The following is a 20153-nucleotide window of genomic DNA, read 5'->3' as shown; positions in this document are numbered from 1 at the left end:
AAACCTCCAGCTGAGAAGACACCTGGGAGATATCTCCAAGCTGCTGTTGTCCTGCCAGGGTTTCCTCAGCAACTTGCAGCTCTGTTCAGTGGCTGGTCCAGCATGGGGACCCAGCAGAAGGATCTTCTCTAGCCCAGGCTACACCCGCATAGTGCAGCTCATCTGGCCAGACACCTGGGCCATGGTCAGGGCAGCCCATATACAACGAAACAGCGCTCTGCTGTGTTTCCCATCCCCTCCTCCAGGAACGTGGTTAAAGTTAAAGCCTTAATGTTCATGACACTTTCCTTTCTCTCCCTCCTGTGGGAGGACAGTCTCCCGTAGTGCTGAACTCTTCGCAGTTCCCTTGGTGAGTCCTGCTTTGGGAGCCTCTGGGGCACCCTAGCAAATCACCTGCATAGATCAACATCCACCAGGTCTGTCTTCAAACTCTGCTGCCAACATGTCTTTACAAAATCTCCTTCTGCATGGCTACAAGAACTCTGCTCCGTGGGACTTACAGTCTGTCATGGGATGGTGGGAATTGGCGTGTTTGCATCAGAGATCACCTCCCTCCATTTCAGGGGGGAAAAGATGACCTTGGGTGCACGCACAGCTTGAGAGTGCTTGGTCAAAACCTCTTTGCTGATTGCCAGACCCTCCTGCTGAGTTATGGGCTGTCGTTTCTCTCCAGTGCTTTGCTTTTGCACACTCACCACCCAAGATGCCGCAAAATCACAGAACCTTGTGGTCACCCTCCTCCCAGCCTTGGCCAGGGTGCTCACGCGGCGCACAAAGAGGTGGCTGAAGCAGGAGGGGTCCTGGCAATTTTAAGGTCTTTTTTGTGTTTGCTTGCATTGTCGCATGGCTGGGCACAGCACCGCCGGGCAGCATCCACCGATCATTAGTTTCCCCTCCTGCATGAGCATTTGGCTCTTTTCCCAAGAAGGCCCTTAGTTGTTTTTCAGGCTCAGAGCCATCTTTTCTGACGGAATCCAGCAGGGACAATGGCCAGTAGCAAATCCTTAGGAAAGAGAATAAAAACAGGGCAAGCCTCAGTGATTCTAACCCTGATTTAGCTTCTGGGCGTCTAGCAATCTGCGGCTGGGGGATTTCGTGAGCCAAAGGTTTTACCTTTGGATTTAAGAAGCTGTGGTGTATCTTTCTGTTGTGAATATATCCGATTGTTTTGGTATCCACGGCAACTCACGGCTGTGACTTGTACAGTTTAATTATGTTGGGTGGAAAAAATACAGCCTTTTGTTACGAATCTCTGAGCTAATGGCATCTGATGCTCTGTCGTTCTTATATGTGTGTATGCCCTGGCATAGTGATGGCCCCTTTTTTATCCTCTCTTCCTTTACTAACAAATCCTAACGTTCAATTTTGCCTTTTTACTACCACTCTGAGGATCTTGAGCAAACACCCTCTGGTCCTGGCAACTTTTCATTTATTGATTTGTTCTGTTTTCTTTTCGCCTGACTTTTCAATATGAGACAGAGCCTCTAACCTGCCTTCTGTAAAGCTGTCTTCCAGGATGGGAACCTCCTGAGGCTCTTTGCAGTGAATGTGGACACAAAGAATTCACATAACTTTGCTGATACGACCTTGTGTTCCTTTAGGTGTTATCATGGCTTTCCACTGAAATTGCCAGTGTTTAAGCCCTTTGCTATTTTCCTTGTTTCCAAACAGGAAATTAAGTGCGCTCGCATGTGTAAGTGCACATGCTCTTTTGGCAGCAGTGTGGACATGTAGGGAGAGATTATTTTCGCCCTGTTTTAGACATTTATCTTAAGGTTGTGTGACAAGTTCCAGAGTGCCCACTTGGAGTAGGCAGCTGGTACGGATAGAGGTGTGCATTGGGTGGATAAGCCCCACTTGGGGAGCCTGGTTGGACTATCCAGGTTTGTTGTAGATGCGGCTTCAGTACTTGTTAATATAATAAGGAAAGTGAAGAATCAATGGGGGAGAGATTACTTTGCATTGGACTTCTTTAAGAGCAGTTAAGAGAGTATGTCCGCACAGTAGTCATGGCAGCTGAGCTCCTAAAAGCTGAATTACATTAATAGCTTTAGAGATGGCATAAGTAGTCAGGCAATCATTAGTTTTTCACTAAGCCTCTGATCAGGTCATGGATCAGAGTAGGGCTGAGGTCGAGACGCTCTTGAAGGCATGGAGATTGCCCAACCCATCACGAGGCAATGACAATATAGCAAGTCTGCAGCACAGAGAAGTCCTGTCTTTGGAGGACTCTCATCTTCTCTCTTTGCTTTGTCTTTCAGAAATGTAGATGGCAGCTGCTGTCTTTGAAGGACTCGCACCCATCTGACCCTGCACAGCGCCTCCGATTGCTACCATGATCTTCTGCATGCTACTGTTGGCCTCACTGCCTGAGCCATCTGGCACCGAAGTCAACCCTGGTAGGGAGCTGCCAGTCTGGGAGAGGACTCTAATCTCCCACCTTTCATATGTTCTTTCTCAGCCTTTCTTTGCCCTCTCACGGTGAATGCATATAAACGTAATGAATGCACGTAAACGTAATCACTAACATAGTCCCTGAATGTCCTCCTCTGGACTGAGTTGGCCAGTCTTACTTGACAGCTGTACTGGAGTGAAACACCTCTCCTGACAGTCCCAGGAGGGCTCAGGCACATGGATGTACTCCTTTCTCTGTCCACCCAGAGGGCCCGTGCTCTCAGCAGGCCTGCTTTGAGCTCTGATTATCTCTTCATCAATTTGACCACATGGCCTGCAGAACAAACCGGGCTCTAGACTGGCTCAGAGATACTGTGCTCACTGTGGAAAGTAAATTACCAGTTAGCAAAGCATAAGCTACAGCTCTCCAGCCAGCAAGAGAGGTTCTGCAGAGAGAGGTGTGGAAGGGAAGGTAGAAAACCCTACCTGGCACAAAGCTAGGGTGGAGATAGGGATATGCGCCTATAAGTCCCTGTGGAGGGCATAACTTATCCTACAGCATTTGGCAAGTTATAATCATGACAGAGATGAGTAACATAATGGTCTGCAATATATTGCAAAAGTCCCCGTAATGAGGTGGTTTGAGCTGGAGATAGTCTGTGAAATAAATGAGTCTAATCCTTTTTCAACTTGGCCGAAGGTGTGGTGAGGCAGCAGTGCTACCCTGAGGGCCTTCGTTAGCTCTGCTGGGTCTGGCTCTGTTTGTTGGAGCCCTTTGACTGTGTCTGGCTCTGACCCTGCTCTGGCCTGTAGATCTCTGCAGAGGTTTGAGATGGTGCTGCAATCAGCCAGAAGCGAAGTGAGGCTTGTGGGGGAGCTCAGCAGGCCCTCCGGTGCTCCCCGTTACACAGCCGTGCCTGACACTGTACACCCCCCACGTGTCCAACTTTGAACTGGGGTTGCCATCTCCTTCTGATGGTTAAAACTAGTGGAAGAAGAGGGAAGATGGCAGCTAGAGGGTCAGTCACATGCAGATCCCTTTTGGTGAAGTACAGAGGTTAGCGCACCCTAAGGTGCAGGAATAGCTTCCCCCACCACAGGATCCTGGGAGCTGGGGTGGGCTCTGAGCACAGGGCTGTGGTCCCACCCTCCTGCAGTAATCTTTTCCGCCAAGAAATAAGCATGTAGCTTTGCTCACGCTTCTCAGTTCTGCCTGTGACTTCCTCAAGCAGCTTTGTGTTCTCAGCTCCCACAGCTGCTCAGCTGCCTCTCTGTCCCGAGGGCCGTGCCCTGTTGTTCCCACCCAGGCTCCAGCACACCCATAGCCCAGCTCATGCTCCTCAGCTGTGATGCCCACAGGCTCCATTGATTATCCTGACCTCCTGATCTGCTCCAGGAGTGGTCTGGAACACCCCTGCATTGCCTTCTAAACCAAAGAGGCTGCTTTGTGGATGATTTCAGACCTGTGTAGGAAGGATCCTGTGCAGTCCTTTTGCCCAGCATCAGTTGTTTAACCTCATTAGCAGAGGTGAGCTGTGACATTTTTCTAAGTCTCCATGTATCCTTTCTGCATGGCAGCTGAGTGTGTCCTTGAGTGCGTAGTAAAGGGTCAGGGATGTCTGAGCAGAAGTCCTGATGGCACCTAAACACAGAACCCAAGGATGGTTTTGCTCAAGAGGATGTACATTTTGGTGAGAGCCACAGCCACCCACAGAGTGCATCCCTTGATGCCAGGGCCACTCTGGCTTCCATCTGCCAGCCTTGGGTTTGTGAACGAATGAGTTTTGTTCAGGATTGCAGTAAGGACTGGTCCCTCGGAGTCCTTGCCAACTAGCTAGCTCTGTCTGGCATTGCTGTAGAGTGTGCACTTGACCTTTAAATAAGGTGTGACCAGACAGGACTCCCACTGCAGAAACGCAAAAACACTTTCTGCTTTCGGATGGCGACTCAACCCTTCTGGAAAATCTTCAGATATTTACCCATAGTTCAGCAACATAGTAGCTTTCCAGCAATAGATCAGATTGTACTGCTCTGTGGTGGGACAGGTAGGAGTGAAGGCAGGCGAGGCTAGTTTGGTTTACTAAACTTACTGTTCAGTATCAGAGCAGGGTTAGAGCCCTCGGTTGGCTTTCAATAGCCACAATCATCATGCCTGATCCCAGCCAGACACCAGCTGCCTCCCAGTGAATTCTTCTGTAAACAGGCCTCTTAAGAAACCTCAGACGTATGAATGAATGTTCTGGGTGAGACCAGAGGCCCACCCAGGTTGGTGTTCTGACTCCAGCAGGGTCCCATCCCTGCTGGTTCTGGAAGAGTGCACAGATCGGTGAGCACACAGCAGTGCTTTACCCCAGGTGTGCGCTCAGCTTGCTGCACTCTGCTGCTTAGGAGCTTTCTGAGCTAGCATTCATGTATTTGCCTGTGGTAGTTTGTCTAGCTGATTTTTGAACCTGTGCACCTTTGGCGTTTGGAGTGTTCATAGATTAAGGATGCATATGTTGGTTTTGAACTCTGGTACCTGATCTGCTGATGCCTCCTGGTTCTGGTATTTTGAGAGACAGTGAGTAATTGTTCAGGATATAAATGATCTTTCTCATACTTCATTTCACTAATCTGTTTTGTAATGATGAGGCTGCTGATCTTTCCTTTTGCACCATCTGTGTTGCCTTCTCTGCCTTTTGATAGGAGAAGGAAGGAGTGAGCGCTCTATTCCACATCTGACTGGCATCTGACCGTGAATACATACAGTGATGTAATGGTGTTTTCTAGTTTGTTTGTATGTATTCCTGTAACTTGCTTTTTTCTATATTAAATAATCTGGTATCATCAGCCAACATTGTCACCTCACCATCCATCTCCTTTACCAGGTTATTTAGGAATATATAGAACATAACACATTCATTGATACTGTACCTGACAACAGCTGCAGCCAAACCCTATTGAACAACTCCTGTTTGCAAACATTTCTACATTGACTCTGTCAGGTAGTTATTCGGCCCGTGGTTGTTTATTCTGTGTGGTGGTAACAACAAGGTGGGTTTCATGCCTCTGTCTTTTCTTGTAGCTTCTGAACCTGGTGAACACCTTTATCCAGTTTTGGTAGAAGGGTAGCAGTCCTGAGTTACAGAAATGAGGAAGACGCCCAAGGCAGTGCACTTGCTGAGGGAAGGGCAGGCAGAACTGCTGATACGGCAGCAGGCAGCCGGCAGTGAGGATGCCAACCGACACGCATGCCACTGGAGTGACTGGAGCATGTGCTGGCACTTGCCTGTGTCACTGCAGACAGGGGAGGAGCTGGGGCTGTTGTGATGGGCTGCTGTGAGCTCAGAGGACAAAGACCAAATAGCTATAGGAAAGTCCATTTCCTTTTTTTCTGGGACTTGCCATTGACTATGTTTTTGTCTTTTAATTGTTTCATGATTTAATCCCATGTAACTTTCTTTTTAATCTGCTGTTGATGTCAGTCTGACAAAAATATCTTGCTTGCCTGTTTTGAATACTGAGCCTTAAGGAATACATTAAGACTTTGAGTTTTCTGAAACATCTCTAATATTCCAAGACGTGTTTAAAAACTTGTGTCAGGGGAGAAAGCTTGGCCAGCTTGGATTTGTAAGCTACATCTGCACTGTCTTTGGTGTATTGAGCTGTATTGAGCTTGTAGAACTTCATGGCTTGAGCCAGTTGTGTCTGTACTCCCTGGAGGCACCAAGTTTGAGTCTCTTCTCATGCCTGCAGAGAAGTGCTTGCTCCACTTGAGGGTAGAGGCAGGGAACAGACCAGGATGGGGCAGGGTGGATGGTCAGGGGCTTTGGCTGAAATGTAAGCTCTTAACCTGCAGTGACACCACAGAGCAGATGTTTCCATAAGCTAGTCTAGTAATCTGTAATAGAAGCTGTTTAACTTCTCACTTGTTACTGGACTGGTGAAAATAATAATTGTTCTTATTTGAATGCAAGTCAAACATCCAGTTCATTCCAGAAGAAGAAAATTCTTTAAGAAATTCTTCCTGTTTGTGTTGCATCATTTTTGATAAATAATTTTTCATTGTAAAATAGGTCTGTGCAACCATTAACACTAGTATGGTTTTGGCTTTCATGTTCTTAAGACGTTTCTTTGTAAAGTTTTTTGCCTTGCCAGGACTCTGCTGAATGATACGAACTCTGAGTGTATATCATTACTTATTTCAGTTTATGGTAATTATTTCATCCTCTTTATTTGCATTCTCTATTTTATCATTACCATGTTTATTCCCTAGGCATTGATAGCTTTTTAATTGAACTTGTCTGGTGATTTAGAAAGAATTGGTACTGATTTTTTTACTTGCTTTTGTTCCCATTTTCAGCTATATGCCGTTACCCTTTGGGTATGCATGAAGGGACAATACGGGATGAAGACATCACTGCTTCCAGCCAGTGGTATGATTCCACAGGACCCCAGTATGCACGGTAGGTTAATCTCTGGCAAAAAAATGTAATCCTTTTTTTCTTCTAGATGTCTAGTATGTGACTGAGGAAGAAGTTCCCTCACCCTTAAAGCAATCTTAAGTTGGCTTAGCTTGTTCACTGCTTCCATATTGAATCTAATCAGTGCATAGTGAAAGACCAAGAGGTAGTGGTTGTGGTCTCAAGATGGGATACAGGAAATTTTGAATCAATATTAAGAAAAAAAATCCTTCCCCATGAGAATGAAGTGGTGGAGCTCTCAGACAGGTACCCAGAGACGTGGTGATGTCTCAGTGTTTGGAGATTTTCAGGACGTGGCTGTACAGGTCCTTGAGCAACACACTGTAGCTTTGGAGTTAGCCCTGCTGTGAGCAGGAGATTGGACTAGAGACTTCGAGAGGTTGCTTCTGACCCTGGTCTTCCTGTAGTTCTGTGAATAAATCTCTAAGGGATTTGACTTGCAGGTCAGCTAGGGACAGTGCCCCTGGGATTCTTGTAGAGCGCTTTAAACTAAATCATAGGAAATCATTTACGAGGATGAACTTTTCAACAGCATCATATTGAGGAAATGGGCTGTGTCCACTTTGACTCAAAACCTGGAAACTGCAGAGTTAAGGAATTGTTAAAAAGCAGCTAAAGGATTTTCTTTCAATGTCAAGCAGTACTACAGTCTTTCTCATAAGCTTGGCTTTTCGTTTTTTTGTCATTTCATTTCTCTTAAAGCTACTAACTGATGATGCACAAAATACTTACAAATGTGAGTTTCCTTAGAATTGTTTATAATGATGATATCGAACATTTCTACAGTTTCGGTGCAAGTCAGATATGAATTTCAGGTTAACTATGATACTTATATTTTATGATGAATTTGGGCAGTCCAAAGTCATAAAAATCTCCTAGTGCTTGATTATTTTTTTTCTTAGTCTGTGGTAATGGAAAGATGCTAAGTGTCGGGCGTTTTTAATGGAGTTTGAACAAGCCTGTGGGTCTGAAAGCTGGGAGACTTATTTTGTTCTCGGAGGTATGGCTTATCTCCAGTTGTGCAAGTACTTCAGGCATCCCTTGCCATCTGTTACCATCATCTCTTTGCCAGGGCAGCTGGGTGTCCACAGGGTGAAGACATGAAGGCACCCTTTAGCTGACTTCATTTTGTTAGAGGTCACAGTTGTCCTATGCAGATGTCTGACCCCGTCATTTCACTGTCACTCTTCCTGCCTTTCTTATAACTTTTTACTTGCCACTTGACTGTAAGAAAGTCTTTCACAAACAGCTGACCAACCTGAGACAAAAATCTTCTCTAGCCTGTGCCTTGACCTTCAGTGTCTCCTTCTGGGTACTGCCTTCCTTGATGCACAGGGGTTGGTATTCACCGATCACATCAGTTAGAGACGGGATAGCTGTCCGAAAGACAAGGGCTTGCTGTTTGCTTAGAAATCCCTGTTGCTAAAAAGCCCACATGGTCTTTTTGTGTCTGGATAAATTTTTCACATTTAAAACTCTCATCACTTTGTGGCTTGCACAGCTGAGCCTACGGAAGCCTAGGTAAGGCAGTGTTTCCTTTAGTGGCTCCACCTGCTGATTGCTACAGCACTCTGCTTGGCATGCAATCTCCGAGGGTAAAAGCCTTAATCTTCGCAGCTGGTACCACAATGTTCAACTTTGAAGCAGAGACCTTCACATCATACACCTAGCAGTGTCTGCACAAGCAACTCTGCTGAATGAAGGAAAGGTGAAAGATGTGTTGAGATGACCCAGAATAAATTGTAGCTGGGCAGAGCTTTTCTTTCTAAAATGTATTTTTAAGATAGCTCCTCTTTGTGCTTGTTAGAGCTGTAGGAGGTGGTCAAGCAGAGGTCCAGGCCTTACTGTATGGGGTTTAGAAGAAGTGAGTATGCACTTTACCAGCAAGGTGCTAAAAAGCATGCGGTATGCAATTACCTACTGAGTGGCATAATTGTTTCTGATCAACATGAAAGTATGTGTCTGGGAAAGAACTTACTTCTAACAGTTAATGAACAATATCCAAAACTGAGGGAGTTGTTCTGAACAGGGCAAAACTGGCTACAGGACTCGGATAAGTCTCAGTTGACAATCACCCCAAAGGGGAGAGGTATTTGGTAGCCAGCTGTCAGATCGCACTTGCTGATTTGGTTTCTTTATCCCAGTTCTCAAAGTTTCAAGGCTTCAGTTACTGGGAAGGCTTGGAAGTGACATTTTTTTAATGTGTGTGGTTTTCCCCTTAGGTTACAAAGGGAAGAGGGGGACGGAGCCTGGTGCCCAGCTGGCTTGTTGCAACCAGAAGATGTACAGTTCCTTCAAATTGACCTGCACAAGCTCTTTTTCATCACCTTGATTGGGACTCAGGGACGACATGCCCGTGCCACAGGCAAAGAATTTGCCCGTGCTTACCGAATTGACTATAGCCGCAATGGAGAGCGCTGGATCTCCTGGAAAGATCGTCAGGGCAGGAAGGTGAGTGTAGTAGGAACTGAACTGTGGGGCACGCAGAAGTCAAGTCATAGAGAAACTAGACTGTAGAAGGCATGTCCTCTGTGTACTGCCTAGTGCATCGTACTTTATTCTGACTCTTCTCTGTCAGGCATTCAGCGTCCTCTGCTTTAGTCCTGTGTTTGCTGTGATGTTGGACTGTTCCCCTGACCTGATCCCCCAAATCTCAGCCATTGCCGTGACTGAAAACCGTGGCTCTTCACTACCTTTCTGTCCATGTTCAAAACATCACGTGAATGTCCCTCTACCAGCCAGACACTTGCTTCTAAATTGGAAGCTGCAAAGCAGATGCCTGCTTTGTAATTAAAAAAAAAGGGAGGGGGTGGCAGGGAATGGAGATGAGTTTCTGGATGTCTGAGAGCAGTGTTTAATGTAGGGAGCAATGAGGAGGAAGGAGTTAAGAGGGTAGGAAATGTGCTGAGCACACACACTCAAAGAGGCTTCCCCACTTACCACAGTTGTCTCCTGCTATCTCCAGACTTGAGCACACAGCTCAGCACTGGCTGTGTTCATAAGCCTTTATTAAACTTCCCTTGGGAAGGAATCCCCTTCTCTCATCTGCAGCTCGTCTGACCTGATCACCCTGCCTCAGGCTGGCTTGTGGAGTCTGAAGACCTAAGCCAGACTAGAAAAGGTACTGGGTGTGGTGATGTTTTCTAGCACTGGGGATGCTTTGGAAGTCACAGTGGGGTCTGTATTGCAGTGTTAGGTAATAGCTTTTAGCTTGTTAATGAATTATTTGCTCACTCAGATCTTTGATCTGCTGTTTGGCTGTTACCATTATCTTCCCATCCCTCACGTTTTGGTGTGTGCCACAAACGCTGTATTTGCAGGATGAGAGTGGAAGTTTAAACTCCATGGGGCTAACTGTTCTTCATCAGAATTTTCCTAAGTGAAGTCTATCTGCATCTCGAGTTGTATCAGAATTCAACTAGATACATGTCCACAAGCAGCTAAATGCTTTTTGTCTCCCACCCCAGACCTGTGCAGAGCAGTGTTCTCGGGCACTCAGGACTGTGTTAGTGTCAGGTGTAACGATTTAGTATGGGTCAGTTTTTGCAAGATCTCCCTTTTAGGCCATAGAAAGGTAATGAGCATGTATTCAGCTGTGTATGATGCTATAATGTGAGTCATCCTGTATTCTAGTCTGTATATGTGGAAGTCCACATATATTCTGTCAGTGTGTGTACCTGTTCCCCATCACGTGGGACCAAAAAGTTTTCCCTCCTGGTATCTTTAGAGGAGATGCTTCTGCTCCTCTGCTCCTGCTGTTCTGGACATGACATACACAATGGGGTGCAATTCCTGCCCTTTCAGCTCCTGTGTAAAATGACCTTCTATAAAACATATTTTTCAAAATGTGTCACCAGTATCCATTAGTGAATCCATATTTCAAAAGCAGTGCTGTCTGGTCAAATAATTTGGTACAAATGTCCTGGAAAATCATTCAGGCCTTGGGATGAGGTGCAGAAGGAGATCAAGATCCAAATCTACTTACTTGTATGCGTTAGACCTCTTCCAGTCCTGCAGTTGATAGACTCCCGATCACTGAGATTTTAGTGTGGCTATGTGAGCCCATCTTGGCATGTCTTTGTCCAAGGAGATCACATGAATGGTTGTAGTGTAAAAAAAAAAAAAAAAAAAAAAAAAAAAAAAACACCCAACAAAACAAACAAAAAACCCCAAACAAAACAAACACCCCCCTACCAACCCAAAAACAAACAAACAAACAAAAAACCACAAACAAACCCAGAGCAACCCCTTCACTATGCTGTTAAGTTTCAGATCTCACAGGATGTTGTGTCATCAGATGTGTAGCACATGCTGCTCCTCACCAGGAAAGTCACCTCCAGCTCTAGTTTGCTCAGTAAAGGCAAAGGGTCAGGTTGCTGTCCCCTTGCCTCTGACACGAGTTGAGGATGATGCTCTCCATTGGCACTAATGTTGCATGGTGCAGCACTGTTAAGTCCTGGTCTCTCATCAACTTCTGGGATTAGCCATCTACAGTTGTTTGCCAGCAGCACCAGTTCATTCCTGATGTTGTTGGGAACATTGATTGGCATCAGTAGCGGCCAGGACTGGAAACTGGTGCTGAGTTTGTTCCACACACAGCTGATAACTTGGTTTTTTTGGCCCTGAGAAAGCAAGTGTGCTCAATAGCAGCAACCCCACCTTGTGGAGGTGCTATGCAAAGTGCATCTTCTCTTATGCTTCTCAAAAGATGTCCATACAGGACAGGCAAAAATGTCAGCTCTTCCAATACAGAGCTGGTGCAAACGTACCTTTTTCTGAGGGTTTTTTCTTCCTACTCTGTCCGTGTAGGACTTTTTGGCTTGACATATCTGCCACCCCCAAGATTCCCCAACAAATTGTCAACTCCAGAGGATCTGTTCAACTCCTGTATGCAGATCTGGGGTATTCTGCCATATGTTGTCTCCTCTTGGGTTTTATGTCCTATCAGCAAGATCTTGTGGAGCCAGCTTAGATGGCTTCCAGGTCTCCAATCTTAGGCCATCTGACAGCTGAAAGGGTTAATTGCTGTCAGTTTGTTCCTGAAGTCAAGGATTATTTGTGTGTTTCTGCTTCATTGGAAGAAGTCATGGGTGTTTCTCCTAGGAAGCAGGATCTCAAGAGGCTGCAAGTTAAAAGCCTGTTGAGAAGCTGAAGAGGATGAGGAAGCAAGCTTACTTTTTGGCTTTCCTTCTGTCTTCCTTGGTCAACTCCTGGGACTGTGCACCTTTGTAGAGCTGTCCAGCCAGGTGCAGGAAACTGACAGCTATCCTGGTGCAGTCCAGAAGACCACCAGATGTGACCGGCTCTTCTTCAGGGAGATGCAGTCTTCTGAGTGGCTTCCTTTTGTGGTACAATAAGGTCTTTTACTTCTCAATGGACTCTCCAGCCACATTCACTCTCTGGAGATCTTCCCTGCTGCCATGAAGAGGAAGCCACCTTTCTGCTCCCTCATTGGCCTCCCTTGTCTTTTAAATTGCCTGTACATCAACAATTGCAATCCATGTGGTCTTTTGAGTAACCTCAGTCTCCGATTCATCCTTCTCACCAATAACATCTTTGAACAGGAGCCCTCACACTTGTAATTCAGACTTTTGATATCAAAAGTGTTCTTATTCTGTTTCCATAGGTCCATATCCTTTCAAAAAAATCTCTTAGGCACTTTTGTCCACTGCTGGAGGATTGACTGCTTCAGCTGTTTCCACACACTGACTGTCAAAATAAATAGTGGACTGTTCCCAGAACGGTATTGAAACTGAGGGGAAGGGGAGGGTGAAAGTCCTTGCCGTATCAGACTGTACTTCAGCAGGATGGGGTGACTGTGGCAATGCTGAACACTTCAGTTCAAGACATCTGCCGTGCAGCTGCTTGCACCTTCATCCCCCAAACACTGCAGCACCTCTGGAATCCTGTTGGCTCATAGAAAAAGGATATCAGGACCCTCCACCAGGTAACTAGGGCAAGTGCTCAGTTACCTGCTGTTAGAGTGTACATGGAGACTCACTTGAAGAGAGGTTACATACTAGTAACTGGAGCTCTCTGCAACGTATAGTCCACGTGTACATTTGTCTCCCACTTGCCTTTCTCCTCTCCCTCACAGTACTGCCTGCTATGGGTCTGCAGTGGACAGGAGGTGAAATGGCAGCACCCTTCACCCTGTAAGCCATGTACCAGGTAGGAGGAGGGGAGCAGCAGCAGCTAATCTTCTGCAGATACTGCATGGGAAAGCTCCCCAGTCTCAAATGATAGGGTACAAGTACACCACTGTTCGTATTAACTGCACAATAGGGAGAAGTTACTGATAAGGAGCTCTCTTCTCCAGGTGATCCAAGGCAACATCGATACTTATGACGTGGTCTTGAAAGATCTTCGGCCTCCCATCATTGCACGTTTTATCCGGGTGATTCCTGTGACGGAGATGCCAATGACTGTCTGTATGAGGGTGGAGCTCTATGGCTGTGTCTGGTATGGTAAGTAGCAATTTCCATGCCTGTCACTGGAAAGCAGTTCTTACACAACGCTGACTGGGACTCACCTGCGTCCCCACGTATGCAGAGGGAATCCCAGACCCACGGAACTGCTTCTGTTGGTCCACATCATAAATAAAAGGATCATATGGACAGAGATGATGGAAGGCTGCTGCTGCTGTATTTCTGAGGTATATGGCCTTCTTTTTTAGATGGTTTGGCATCCTATAGCATCCCTGAAGGAGGGACAATAGCGGCTCCTGGCTTCCCCATCGTTTATCTGAATGACTCGACCTATGATGGCTACCAGGAGCGCAGGTGGGAGAAGTCGTCCTGTTCTCTCTCGGTCACTGTGCAAATTATCTTTTCTTTCCTACTTACCCTGTCACTAGTATCTTGTATCCCAAACACTACTTTGAGACCTCCAGAGCTGCAAGCTAGCCTACTAGTTCTCCAAAGCATTGTGGCTTCATTGTTCCATGCCCTTTGATGACACGTTGTTAGTTGCTCTTTTAAAGGAGGGCATGGGCTGCATCAGATTGCATGAGGATGCATCATATTCATTTCCTCCAGCTGGCAAAGGCTGGCAGGAAAGAAATAATTTTTTTTGTTATTGGAAGTTGTTGTTGCCTCTCTTTAAAGAGAAGTGTGTGTCCTTATACAGCTAAGTGCTGTCTTTGTTCATAGCTTCCATGTTTACATGATGTGATGACACAGTCCTGACGTGTCTGATTGCTTTAAAGCCCTCGTTGCTCGTGGTCTCTAATTGTGACCATATTCATTGCACTGATTTCTTTGTTGGTTCAGGTGTAGCCTTAAGCTGTTGTTGATACTGCAGATCATAAGGTGCAGCTAGTCTTCTATTGCCCCAGATTGGAGTGGGAGAGCTGGCTGGACCTTCTACCTGTGCAGTCCCAGTGTCCCTGGAGCAGATGAAGGTCCTTCCCCTCTTCATTGCCTTTGTTGCTTCAGGAGTTTGATATCTGAAATGCATTCTCTAGCAGACTACATCTTAAACTGTTGCAGGAGGTCTCCAGGGTAAACTGGGCATCTGAGAAAGTGCACGATCCCTGAACTCTAGGCCTGCACTTGATACCTGTGAGCTTCTGGACAGATTTGAGATATTGTTTTTGAAAACAAAGCTCTGATGGACTTGAAACAACTTGGAAAAGTGCATCACTCCCTGTGAGAAGCTCCAGATCAGCAGAGGCACCACTGCCAATGTGGTATGAGAGGAAGGTGGCTGATTACTCACTGTAAAGATTTCTTGGGTATGATGCTTTTCCAATTTGGACTCAAAAAGCCTAAAGTAACTGGATTTTGACAGCTCATTTCAAGGTCTGTTAATTTTTCACATCACTGACATTAGTTAGGTAGAGTGGCATGTTATTGACGTTTTGAGGTGTGTCTGCTTTGCCTACTAATTGACTCTTGTGGAAGGAGAGTTCATTAAGAGTCTGTATCTGAAATGTTAAATAACTGGCTGAACTTTCAGACATTTCGTGTGACCACTTTCTTTGCTATAAATACAGATTTGAGTGTGTTTCAATGACTTGAAACCTCAAACAAACTTGGGTATGGGCATCCTCTTGAGGCAGCATATGCTTGCCTGTGCAGGAATGTAGCTAATAAGTGATCTGACAGTGTCTTCTCAGTGACCTGGTGTCATCCATTGACTTAAGGTGCTTTTATTTTATGTCCTGTTTCAGCTGTCATTAACTTCCTGAAAACTTTTACTGTTGCCTATAATTTTTTTATGCTTAGAGGTGATTTTTGTAAATGTATTTGTGTTTTATCATGCTGGAAGTTAAAATAAGGGATTGGAAAGTACGTTCTTCATGCTTGTAGGATGTTGCAAGATATTGGGTAACAATGTCTTTATATGTTAATATCTGACGCTTTCAAGCTGCATTGATATAGTAGGGATTCGATATTTAAAAAAAAAAAAAAGGGGGGGGGGGCAGGTTATGTCCAGAAAGATGTAGGTGTTGCATTTAGCTGTCCAGCACTAACTTAGGAAGCTGGGTTTGCTGGGGAGTGTCAGGGAGCTACAGATGCAGGCACAAGACCCAACGTGCTAAGCAAGGAGTCTTTCAAACTACTTAACCTCTAGGTCATGTACCTGACTGGCCTGGAAGCAGGAGTCTGCCTCTTCCAGCTGTTCATCCTGTTTTGGAGTTCAAAGGCATCCATACCTGTGCAAATCCTAGTGACAGGAATGCTCACCCAGGATGGACTTGAGGCCCTTCGGTGTCGGTAGCAGCCCAGCCCGGGTTACAAAGACTGCCTAGAGGTAGCTGAGTGAAACAGGTCCAGGGAGCAAGTTCAGGCACTAATACAGCTGAACTGTTTGCACTTTCCCTAGGACAAGGGACGTGGCAGGGCTGGCTCCCAGAAGGCAGGTGGGTCAGGAGTGTACCACATCTGGCATCTTCTACTCTGGACAGTGCTGGAAAACTGTATAGTGGGCTCTGCACTTGGATAGGAAGTGGAATGAGGCAGGGTCCTGGGCGAAGAGTCTGATCAGCCTTGGAAACAGAGCCGATAACGCTCTCTTGCACAAGGAGCAATGCCAGAAATAATTCCAGTTAAAACTGGCTGTGGCTGGGTGAGCTGCCCGTGGTCTCACTGCTCTCCTTCCTGCTTTTCTGTGCCTGCCTGCAAAACTTTCCCTACTGGTTCCCCCAGGGCAGGATGGAGCAGTGTTCCTCCCATGCAGCTCCATGGTGAAATGCTACAATTAAAGCTGTGTTTGGAGAGCATACAGTGTCATTTTCTGTAGCCTCAGTTTTTGTTCTCAAGAGACGCTGCTCATAGCTTGGCTTTGCTGTCAGTGCTTGATCTCAATGCAAAAACTTCTGTGTTTTCCCAAGCAAGGAAAGGTTTTAAAAGCCCAGCCTGAACAAAATAAAGGTGATGTTGCATAAGAACAGGGAAGGAGTTCTTGTCCAGCATGGGTTAAGAGTAAATAAACTAATGTTTTCCTGGTACTGGTTGAAGGACCCATGTGTTTTCACATTTGAGCTCTCCTGGCTAGTATTCTGCCTAACTGTTGGTTCTTTCTTGCTAGGCACTTGTACGGTGGTCTGGGCCAGCTGACGGACGGTGTGCTAGGACTGGACGATTTCACGCAGAGCCACCAGTACCGTGTGTGGCCAGGCTATGACTATGTTGGCTGGAAGAACGAGAGCTTCAGCACGGGCTCTGTTGAAATGGAGTTTCAGTTTGACCGACCACGGAACTTCACCTCCATGAAGGTAGTCAGCGTTGTCCTTCTCCAGCAGTCTGGGGTAGGCTTTGGGTCTGGGGCTTCCAGGTTACCCCTTTGGATCCTCTTCCCGAAGCAGGAGGATATAAGGTGCCCAACAGCAAAGCCCAAGAGAGGCAGAATTTTAGCAGGAGACGTCCCAAGTCTGCCATGTAGAAAGGTGAAGCAGGGGAGCCCTCGTCTTTCCAGAGCTAAGACATACTCCTTTCAGTATTTGGCTTAAAGGAATAAAAAGCAGACACCTGAAGCAGTGGTTAGACAGCCCCTGCTGGCAACTGAGATGGATTTAGGATCTAGGCTACTTACTGTCTAGGGTCTGCCTGACCCTTGAGGTAAAGGAATGTGGTTGTGCTTCCATTTTGACCAAAAATTTCTTTGGATGCCTCAATCTATGCTTGTGCTGTGGGAAATTACTTAAACACACAGGAAAAGGATCAGCTGAACTTTTTGAGTCTGTAGTAAACAACAGAATCTTTTAAAAAGGATTGGTGGCTTTTCTTGTAGAGATTTCAAATGAAGGAGAACCCACCACATCCTTAAGTAAATTGTTTTGGTGGTTACTTACCCTAGTTTTATTTTGTCTATTTTTAACTTGCAACCATTGGCTCTTAGCCTGCTTTCGCTGGCAAAAATTCCGAGTCCTGCCTTCTCAGAAATTTTCCTGCTTCTACACTGTGATTAAACCACTCTCTTAATCTTTGCTTCAGTAAACTAAGTTGGCTGAACTTCTCAATGCCTTCCCTGTGAGATCCAGGGTAATTTTTGTAGCTATCTTCCAATCCTTTATTTCTTTGCCGGTACTCTTTTGGAGGTATAGAAACTGGCACTTGGAGGTATAGAAGCTGGAACTGGGTGCAGGCTTTCCATCAAACTGCATGAAAGAATGGTACCAATTTCCTGCCTTTGGACAATTCTTCTTTGTTTATGAATCTTGTGATCATATTAGTCCTCCTAGCCAACGGATAGGGAGCCAGTGTTCATTAAGACTTTGGTATCATGCTGAAAGTCAGTTCAAAGTTATTAGTGTCCAGGATAAAAGTGCAGTGTAGAGAGCGTTGCTTACATTTTGTTCCTGAGTTTAGTACCCTGAAATGAGTCAGTCCCAAAAACCTGTTCAGCTCAGCTTATTTGAGGAAACTTTGATTTATTTTTTTCCCATTTAATTTATTTTATTGCTAGTGATTCTGCTGTCTTTTTCAGATCACTGAAAAAGATAGCAAATAACCTTCGGCTAGGAATACATTCCTGCTAGAAAAACAGCTACAGAAGAACGATTTGTGCCTTAAAATTTGTAAGGCTTACTAGTTGAAAATTTTTAATCAAATTAGTATAATTCATGAGTTCATACTACACTAACTGGAGTCAGATGTTATAATGAGTAAATCAAACGCCTTATAAAAATCTGTCAGGTAAACACAGCTATCCTGATCAACCAAACACATAAGCTCATAAAAATATCTCCTTCATTTAGTATTGCATTATAAAGCTGTATTGATTAGCATAAATTATTCTTCATTCTTTATTGAATGTTGCCTGTTTCAGCTTTGCATTTATTTTGTACAGGCTAGGTGATCTGTAAATACTTTTTTGTATCTTCATACCTGTTAGCTTTATTCCAGTTTTCTGAGCTTCCCCAGTATCCAAGGAAGTATTAAAAATAAATGTTAGCAAATATCACAACTGCATTGCAAATTACTTAGGCTTGCATATTATAAAATTGGACATTAGTAGGCGGTGTTTGGAATAGAAAGTGTCTCTCTATCAGTCCAAGATGCGAACATATCCAACTCCTGCCCAAATATGGCACATTGTATATTGCAGGCGTCAGGCTTTCCTGACTTGTTATGGATGACTATATCTCCTTATTGAATAACGTTGTCTAAGCTTCATCTGTTCCTAATTATAAGCAAATACCCTTCTTTTGTGTTTTTACTGCTCATCAGGCCTGTCGTCCTCATTACTGCTTCACTGCTATTTGCTGCAAGACCTTGCAGAGGCCAAGTAATTAATAGGGTTCAAAGCTGCACTTAGTTTGGAAACTGTTGTTGTCACAGTTGCTAATACTCCACAGTCATTAGGAAATAATTTCTAGAGTCACTAGGGAAGGTCGGACCACCATGGCTATGCAAATGGAGTAGACGGAGGGATACCAAAGATTTTAAGGGTCACCTTATTCCTTCTGGTTCCTGGTCACTGGCCACAGTGCCAAGATACTGTGGTCCAGATCTTCAGGACTGCATGGCAGAACTTAAACTGTCATATTTGTTTGTTTAAAAAGGCGCAGGGTGAGATTAGCACTGAAGACAGACAGTGGAACAGTGTAAAGGATCCTTGCAAGCCTTGTCCCTCTTCGCGAAGCCTGCTTCCTTGGAAGTGCTGGAGGTCTGGGAGAGTGCCAGGTGTTTGGTGTTGATGGGCCTGCAGTGCTGCAACCCAGGAAGATGGAGATGTCGCTTTTATGCTGGAGCCTCTTGGTTTGGGTGCAGCCCAAGAGCAGGAAGGGAGAAAGTTGCTACCAGCTCTTGGGAGGGTAAAACAAACCTCCCAAATACGGAGGTGTGAAGTCAGCCTGAAAGCAGTTTGTGAACCGCTTAGTCTGAAAGTGGACTATGTGGAGCCGTAGCTCAGAGATGAGAGCCTTTGTTTTAGTGAGATGTTAGCTTGGCAGCATAGTGATTGCAGTTTAAATTCCAGCATCATTAGCTAAACCAGTGGTGCTGTTGCAGCAGGGACAACCTGATGATGAGCCATCAGGAGAGGTTGATGGATGCAGGCTTACACGATGGTTTTCTTAAAACTTAGATCCTCCGTTGTCTTCAAGGTGCAACAACAGCAGAAGAGCTGCTGTATGTCAGGGGAATATCTTCTTGAGCTTGTACCACCTCTCTTTTTTTTAAGAGATTAGCTTAGACTGCAGATGCTGAAGGCTTTCTAAAAGAGGCTAGAGCCCAGGTGTGGTTTTTCCGTCAAGGGTATGTGTTCAAGGAGAATTGGTCTGTAAGGCTTTAGATTAGTACAAGGTTTGTTTGATTGATTTTTATATGGGCCTTTTGAAGAGCCTGCCAAAATTTGACTATTAATGTAACTTGCATGTAAAGTTAAGAGCTATTTCAGAATCACTTTTTGCACAAATGTTCTCGTTGCACACTACAAGTGGATGAAGCTGTACTGGAACAAGTCACTCATTCTGGGTTAGGAGTATTCATACAGGGAGATAGTGGAAATAGAAAATCTTCATGAACAGAAAATCTCTGAGGCTTGATTTAGGTTTCAGTAAATCTTCCTCCTGTCTGATTGATCTGTTCTCTTCTTCCTAGGTGCATTGTAACAACATGTTTTCCAAAGGTGTAAAGATCTTCCAGAAGGTGGAGTGTCTGTTCAAACCACGCCTGATTGCAGACTGGGAGTCTGAACCTGTTGGAGTGGCAACTGTCTTAGATGACAAAAACCCCAGCGCTAGGTTTGTGACTGTCCCCCTCAATCAGCGCGTAGGTAAAGCCATACTTTGCCACTTCTACTTTGCTGACACCTGGATGATGATGAGCGAGATTTCCTTCCAGTCAG

At 45.2% G+C, this 20153-nt stretch overlaps 1 protein-coding gene across 1 annotated transcript in view; it reads left to right on the top strand.

The window, feature by feature from the left end:
• Nucleotides 1–20153, top strand: part of LOC142091358 (discoidin domain-containing receptor 2-like) — a 61843-nt gene that overhangs the window by 25825 nt on the left and 15865 nt on the right. Inside the window, exons 2-8 of the mRNA XM_075170476.1 lie at nt 2262–2399; nt 6737–6839; nt 9080–9308; nt 13177–13324; nt 13534–13639; nt 16392–16578; nt 19907–20153. Coding sequence (XP_075026577.1) covers nt 2336–2399; nt 6737–6839; nt 9080–9308; nt 13177–13324; nt 13534–13639; nt 16392–16578; nt 19907–20153 — 1084 coding nt within the window. The 5' untranslated portion in view covers nt 2262–2335. The remainder of the gene's footprint in view (nt 1–2261; nt 2400–6736; nt 6840–9079; nt 9309–13176; nt 13325–13533; nt 13640–16391; nt 16579–19906) is intronic.

The sequence above is a fragment of the Calonectris borealis genome, chromosome 21, assembly GCF_964195595.1.
Source record: "Calonectris borealis chromosome 21, bCalBor7.hap1.2, whole genome shotgun sequence".
Classification (NCBI taxonomy): domain Eukaryota; kingdom Metazoa; phylum Chordata; class Aves; order Procellariiformes; family Procellariidae; genus Calonectris; species Calonectris borealis.
This window is presented reverse-complemented; position numbering and strand designations above follow the sequence as displayed.